Here is an 8213-nt window from a genome sequence, read left to right on the forward strand (position 1 = left end):
TTAAACAGGAAGATAGGCTAACAAAAAATGTTCAACACCCATGTTTTGGAACTCTGGCAATGCTTAAGAATCAATGAAATTTTATTATTTTTTTTTGTTCAGGACAGTGAATCCATGTTTTATGTAATCATCAGAATGTATAGGTGATTATATTTCATATAATAACAGAAAATAATGTATAACATCTAATAGGGACTATTTTGAAGGTGGCAACATTAATGTAGATGAATAAATAAATATTTTTCAGAAACAAAAATTCCCGTTACTTTTTTAACATACCTTGTACTGCTTAATACAGACTTACTTTTATGTGTATACCAACCTGTGCTTACATTTGAGATTTTTTCCATGTGGGCCGTCCCATTGAAGAAGTAGCGGGTCACTGGATATGTTTTAAAATAGATTTTCATGTCCAGTACATTTGTACCAAGCTTTTTAGCTCTAATTTAAATCTTTTCAAAAATATTTAACTGAAATATTTTATTATCCAGAGACTTTTTGGACACCTTGTATTTTATTTTTATACAGTAGAGTCTTGTTTTTAATTTGCAAACATTAGGACCAAACGCTGTTTAGACCACCTGAAAAAGGGAACATGATTGTTATATTCTTTCCAAGAAGGTATAATAAAACTGTACAATGTTGATGTTACATCATTTACATTTATGCAGTAAAACACGAAAAAGAAAACCATTTTTTACTACATGTTATAAAGAATACAATTACTAGCCATTCATTTTGACATATATAATTGAACTGTAGTCATTTTTGAACATTAAAATTTCCTTATTTAGAGTTACAAGTTTGTACCTAGTAGTTCAGGAGAGAAGTAGCTGGAAGGCAAGAATGTGGAAATAACATTAGCATAGTCTGTTACGGCTATTGTCTTACCAACTGTCTAACCTAATGATTACACCAGGGATTTTTTTAATAAAATAAAAAAATTGAAGGAAAGTATTAAATACATCCAAAAGAATCATACCTGAGACAGTTAAATATTATAAAATTACAAGAACAAGCTTAATATAATTGTTTTCTTTTAGTATATGAAATTCCATTAAACCATTAGTACATAATTCCATTTAAAACTATTAGTTCAATACACACAAATAAGAAAAAATCTAAGATAGATATTAAACCAATACCTATAAAATTGACCTTATGAATACTTTCCAAATAATATTTAGTAGTAATTAAGTAAATATTTAATTTTAAAAGTTTTGTAGCTCCAATATAAGATTAAATTAATAATATGATATTCTGAAATTCCAAGTTTACCTTCAGCTTGAGGGCAGACCAGCTTCATGGCAGAAGATGATTCCTTCATCTTATTATGCCTGGAAGTACAGAACCTGAAATTTCAAAACAACATGTTTTTAATTTGATATGAGACTTGGAAGTTTATAAAAATTCACACAAATCGTGCACAATATCATAATCTAACTATAGTGAATCAAAATGTAGTACTTCACAGTTGTTATTAAGTTAATAACCTAAAACTGCTAAACCCGTATAATATCAAAAATAATTTTTTCAGTTCATTGAAATACCATTATGTATCTTTTTAACTAACCAAAATGTTCTATTTATATTTTCCAGACATGTTCAAAGTGCAACACTCGACGAAAATGTAAGAAGAGAATCCTGATCCAAAAGTTCCCGGAAGTCCTAGTAATTCGTATCCTTTTTTATAAAATGTTAACTGTATATTTATGCTCAAGTGAGAGTGGGCAAATTTGTTCCAAACTGTGTTAATTTTATATTTTCCTTTAGAGGTCTTATATTGTGTGCTGTTTCTTACATTATTTCACATTCCTGCTGTTAATAAAGTATCTCTATTTATATTAATTAGGTAGTAGTAGCTCATTAAAATGTTACTCTTCAAATTAAATTTGTCTAGTGTGTGATCAAATAAGTTGTTTAGAGTTACAGTATGACTTTTTTAGAATAATAACAGAAGATGAGATGAGCAATTCTCACATCTTGAAAAGTTTTTGTAAACTTAAAACTAATTATTAGTCCCTTAGGTTTTATTCTTTAACCTTATTTGGATTTTCTAAAACATGTAGCTGATTCAGGGACCCTCTTTCTCAAGATTGTTTGCAGTGGCATGTTTATTCAAAAGGTAAGCAGACTTAATATTGTCTTGCAGATAGCAATCCACTTACCCACCAGAAAGGCTTTATTCTGTACCTTGACGTAACTAAACATTTTTTCATTAGAGGTATTTGTGTCAAAATCTTTTAATTGAAGACATTTGTGCTGTTAGGAAAGTAGGCAGTCACAATTATTGTGTGTGGAATTTTCTCCCTCTGACACAATCTTCAAATTCGCCCCTCCCAAGGCCTGAGACTCCTGTTTTCCTCTTAGCCATTCTGTCGTTCATTGATTTTAACAGGTGATAGTGAAAACTCCTTGTCTCTTGTTGATTTTGTGAACTCTGGAGAATTTGGTTTCCCCTCTCTAAATTTGTTCATGATCTCTTCCAGGGATTGCGTTTTGTATTGCTTCTTATCTGTTTGACTAAGGAGTTTCTGGAAAACCCACATCCAGTATACCCAATACCCAACAATATTATTTCAGTTGCTTGTTAGTAAGACAATCTTTGGGGAGGCAGAGTGTTGCTTTTTACCCCCACTTGATGCCCTTTTTCTGTTTTTGTCCTTTTATTCAGATGTCCCTCTGGAGTGGATTGTACTGACAGTGGTATCTTTGTCTTCTTTTTTAGTTCTGCCATTTACCTTTAGATTTAGTTCTTTTGGCATTGGCTTTAAGGCCAACTCTCTTGCCTCTTCTAGGGAATGCCCATGTCTCATCAGCCATGAGAATTATTTCTGGCTACATCACACATTTTTGGGACCTCCAGGTCAAGCCATGTGCAGCCTTCCCTCCAGGTCCCTCTGCTGGTCATTGTTCAGAAACACATCCACTTCTGATATATCAACACGTACAGATTCAGGTGCTCCCAGACGTCTATTAGGAAGCCCCTCTGTCCCCTTTGTTTGTTCCAGATCGTAAGGAAAAATTCACCTTTGTTGTTTTCATGAAATTTCATCCACGTTTTGAGAGCTACTAGTACTACCTCTTGTTAGGTCCTTGTTTTTACTTTTACTGTACTTATTGTGTTTCCATGAGTAGCGGAGAAATAACGGTCACTCCAAGCATCACTCCGCTTTACCTGGAGAATGCTATGTTTAAACTGGAGATTGCCAGATATCCAGAGTTCGCATATTAGAGATCAAGCTTTCCCTTGATCTTGGCATATGCTGTTCCATCTTGGTCAAAAAACTTATTTAAGTTGAGAAAAGAATAGAAGAAGTCAGGCCTTCTGAGGATCAGTTTACTAAATAGATGAGAGTATAATGAAACAAAATTAGATAAATCTTAGATGGTAAGAAAGAAGCTATTCATTTAAGCTCAGCCTGATCGAATGTGATACGAAGACAAGCATTAGATCAGGCAGTCCCCAGATGGGTGTAAACAGAAGGAAGTGCACATACAGCTCTTGAAGGAAGTGAAAGTGCATCGAGCAACATTGTACATATGTGCAGGAGTATGAAGTCCCCAACAATTTACACCCTTCTACTACCTTTACTGGTCAAAAGATTTTTTTTTCAAAGTAGAAAAAGTATTTTTAATAAATTTTTGTAATAAATTATATTTAAGAAAAGTAATGTTTAACCCTTTTAACCCCGGCCATTAAATCAAGTGATGTGCCAGAAATCCCAAGCCATTTTCAGACAAAATGTAAGGGTTTTGTAAAAAATTCATAACTCAGTTATTTTTTAAGATATTTAGGTAATTCTTTTTTTGTTTTACTTCTTTATACATGTAGCTTACAAAAACATACAAATAAAATTATTATTTTGAAAGTAATTTTTTTTTTAATGCATATACATATATAAAAAATAAATAAAAATGAAAGAATTTCAAGTTTGATCATGGAAACCATATATATAAAAAAATATTTGACACAAAAATACCCATTTACTTTATGATATATTTAATCCTTAATAAAAGGAAACAAAAATTATAGGCCTACCTTATTTACAAGTGGAGTAACATCAATTTTTGTAAAGCCGTGTAAATTTTTTTTTTACCATTTCTGGGCAAGGCAATGTAACAAGACCTTTGAAATTCACAGTACTTAAAATAAACATAAAACCAAAGTTATTTCTGACAAAATAACTAAAACTGTTCATGATCTAAATTTTAAAAAAGTTTTAAAACAATATTTACATCACTACAAAATGTAAATTTTCAAGATATCCATCACTCAAATCGTCGTCACTAATCACATCCACACCATTTGCAACTAGGTTACTAATTATTGTATTTTCACTTACGGGAGACTTTGAACAATGTCTTTTACTCATTTTGAAATAAAACAAATAATAAACTAAACTTTAACTGCCGTACTTTATACTGCTTTAACCTAAAACTGTGAAGAAAACGGAATATTCACAACCACGTGATATACAGCTGTCTGCAACAAGCGTGAGCAGTCAGTCGAGACGAACTGCAATTGCTCAGTCACAGACTGACAAAATACGAAGTCAAACCATTACAAACTAATATATTTCGATGCAAAATATCTTTGTGCACAAGTCTGTGAAATTTCAAAGCATTTGGTGAAATAGGTGGCCAGTAAAGTAATAAAAAGTGCACGTCCGCACTATACGGACGTCGGGAGTTGACGCCATTTTTACGACGTCCGTATAGTATTGACGTCGGGGTTAAAAGGGTTAATTGAATGTTCAATATTTACACAACAGAAAAAGTATTTTATTCTGAACATGTTTGTTACATTAGCATTTAAAAACTACGAAGAGTTGTAAATATAATAATATTTGTTTTGAAACACAAATATAGAGTTCACAGGTTTGCAGTTTTACAAGTATTATAAAAAAAACTGTGTAACATTGTATAGTATGCTATTTTTATATCTGGTTTGAAAAGTGTTAAAACAACTTTAGATAATATTGACCTCATTAAGTCAAACAAATTAATTTCAAACTTATTTATTTTATACCCAACATAACCCACTCCACTCCACTTTTCAGCATATCTTGCCACATATCAAAGTTACAGAAATTATAAAAAAAGTTGGGTCAACTTCATTTACATTATTGATAATCAGCAGGTACTTGTTTTATGCAGAATTGTGTTTTTTTTATTTTGTGCTTTCTTGATAAGTGCTGCGATGTTTTAACTTTTTAAAATACTTGAAAATTCTTAATTGAAGTTTCTCCTGTATTCATATTTTTAAAGTATTTGAAACATTGCTGAATGTTCAAGTATGTAGGACTTTGAAGCCACCTGATGATTAATAGTAATAAAACAGATAAATGGCCTCAAGAGTAATTAAAAGTGTATTCCTTAAATTAATCTTTAGATCTGAAACGGTTCTCTCTTGGAGGCCGATCCTGTAAAGTGGAAAGCACCATTGACTTCCCAGTGTCCAATTTGGATGTGGCAGCCTATTCAGCAGACAGCCAAGTCAAAAACCTGGGCTATGATTTGTATGCAGTTGTCAATCACAATGGAACCTGCTACACTGGCCACTACACAGCCTATTGCAAACACCCGTATTCTGGAGAATGGCATTCATTCAATGATCTGAGGTAGGAACTTTGTATTTGAAATTTTCTAATTTATTTCATAATTATCATAAGAAAAGATATTGTAATGGTTTAAAAATGAAATTTAGAATTTCAGTTGTAGCATTTGATTAACCCTCAGTCCATAATTGATTTTAAACAAGAAGTGGTAGCCTAATCAATTTGCTGTTTGTGGATTTAAGAGTGGTTTGGTGTTTAGGTGTTTTGTGTTATGTTTTGTCCTTTAAAAGGAGTTTGACACGTTCATCCTTGAAAGTTATATAGTAATTTATATAGAAACCACCCTGATCTGAATAATTTAGATGCATTTATAAAATTTATGAGACCCAAACATAAATACCAAAATTGAATTTAAAGTATGTGTTTACATGCATGTGCACACGTGTGTGTGTGTGTGTGTGTGTGTGTGTGTGTGTGTGTGTGTGTGTGTGTGTGTGTGTGTGTGTGTATGTATGTGTGTGTGTTCAAGTTCAAAAATGCTTTATTCACAAAATTTTGTTTTTACAAACAAACATGCATTACATTATCCCATGCGCTCAAGCGCATGCAGGATGAGAAATTATTATTATAGTTCAATATTGCAAACTGTTCATCAGCCGTCTTTTGGAATTCGTTACATTTACAGCATTAACAAGCATTAATCTTAATATTATCAACAGCACTAATCTGACATAATGAACATGAATGTGTGTGTGTGTGTGTGTGTGTGCGCGCGTGCGTGCGTGTGTAATGAATGCTCTTTTAGTTTGTTTTTTTTTCAAAAATTATGGAATTGCCTAACATTTATTTGTTTTACATTTTTCAGGATACCACTTATATTGATTGCGTACATGCATATAAATATCATTTTAATTTCTTTATGACAGAAAAAAAACATGTTAGATGTATTAGACCTAGTTTGTATAATTGAATGTGGTCTTGCAGTATAGGTATATTAGAACTAGTTGGATTCTACATCTAAATTCATAATATGTAACTACTTCGCCCTGATGCAAATAAACCTGTTCAATGGTATAAAAAATCATTTAGACAATAGTAAATCACTAAAATAAAACAAAGCAATTCTTGTTTGCAAAGAAACAATACAAATAAATTACAATTACAATGCTGCACAGCTTAATATTGTTTATTAATTTTTGTTTTTCAAAAAATGTATCTAAATTACTCAAATCAGGGGTTTTATATAAGTTACTAAATAACTTCCAAGAATGAAACTGTCAAACCCGTATAAGAAGACAAAATAGAACAAAAAACACGAAACCACTCCTAAACTCCCAAATGGTAAATTGATTAGGCTACCAGTTCTTGTTAAAAGTAATACAAGGGCTAAGGGTTAAAGTATATTCAACATAGTTTCAGACACTTGTAACACCTTATCCAAATCTTCCTCAAAAAACATCATGACAGTAAAAACAGTTGTTACACTACAAAATTATTTCCATAATTACATTCAAAATGCTTACCATCAACAAAACAAATTCTTTAAACATGTGAAAATTAATTGCATTGTTATTGTGAAATATCTGTTCTCTTCATAGAAGTGTCTACTTCTTTTTGGCGGGCTATGGATGTATGTTTTGTATGTGGGAAAACTTTTTTTTCACGTCACGGAATGTTTCATCACGCTTGTCCACTCTGTAGCCGCTAGGGGTGGGACTATCACGACCATTTTGATGTCGGGGCATTTCCCCGTTCAGTTCAGTGGCTATCCAGGTGTGCTAGTGCAACTGCTCCTTGTTGAAATGACTACTTCTTTTGGCGGCTATGGATGATTGTTTTGCACGGGGGAAAAAATGGTAAGGCAGTAGCGGGACTGACCGACAGAAGGTACTACTTCTTGTAATGGGCTATAAATAAAATCAAACACGGACTAAAATATATGGTAAAATGGTTTGAATAAATCTGCAAGCTACTAATTTATTTATTAATTAATCCAATGTAAAAAATTATTAACTTACTGCATTATAACGTACTGCATTATTTAATAGCAGTATTTAAAGCTCTTTAGATTCTAAATTGAATTTCAGCATGGTTAATATTAATTCCTATTCCAGTTCACTACTAGTTTTGTCCTGATAAGATTTTAAAAAGGATTAAAAATAAATTGATTAGATCTTTTTTAGCTAACAAAGCCTTAGTATAATTTAATCTTGGAAGAAAATTAGTATTTCTGTTGATTATAATTGTAACCTTTACTCAATTACAGTGGGCCTTATCTTACATCCACTTAAAAAAATAAATTAGGTAAAAACAGTTTTTAATACAAATTTTGCTAGAGAAACGTCAAAACCATTAATTGACTTTTTAAAAGATAAATTAAATTTAACAACTAACAATAAAAACATAAGTACATCAAGATTTGGAACAAGATATTTAGCAAGAATTCATTCCAGAATTTTTATTTCTTATTTTAGTAATTATAAATCCATCAACTTCATTTTTAGAATATAATGACAATGATAATGAAGTAATTATTTCGTAAATACAGGATTGTTGTGAAAATGATACTGACCAAATTATAGAAACATTTAATACAAACAATAATAATGAAAATGTATAAATATTTATCAGTTTAATATTTAGAAGTCAGTA

The 8213-nt window shown here is 31.4% G+C and overlaps 1 protein-coding gene across 3 annotated transcripts in view; it reads left to right on the top strand.

Moving 5' to 3' along the window:
- LOC124369072 (ubiquitin carboxyl-terminal hydrolase 2-like) overlaps nucleotides 1-8213 on the top strand; it is an 80634-nt gene that overhangs the window by 61934 nt on the left and 10487 nt on the right. For all 3 annotated transcript variants that reach the window (XM_046826785.1, XM_046826786.1, XM_046826787.1), the window contains 2 exons: nucleotides 1600-1678; nucleotides 5396-5624. In XM_046826785.1, coding sequence (XP_046682741.1) covers nucleotides 1600-1678; nucleotides 5396-5624 — 308 coding nt within the window. The remainder of the gene's footprint in view (nucleotides 1-1599; nucleotides 1679-5395; nucleotides 5625-8213) is intronic.

This window comes from Homalodisca vitripennis, chromosome X, assembly GCF_021130785.1.
Source record: "Homalodisca vitripennis isolate AUS2020 chromosome X, UT_GWSS_2.1, whole genome shotgun sequence".
NCBI lineage: Eukaryota > Metazoa > Arthropoda > Insecta > Hemiptera > Cicadellidae > Homalodisca > Homalodisca vitripennis.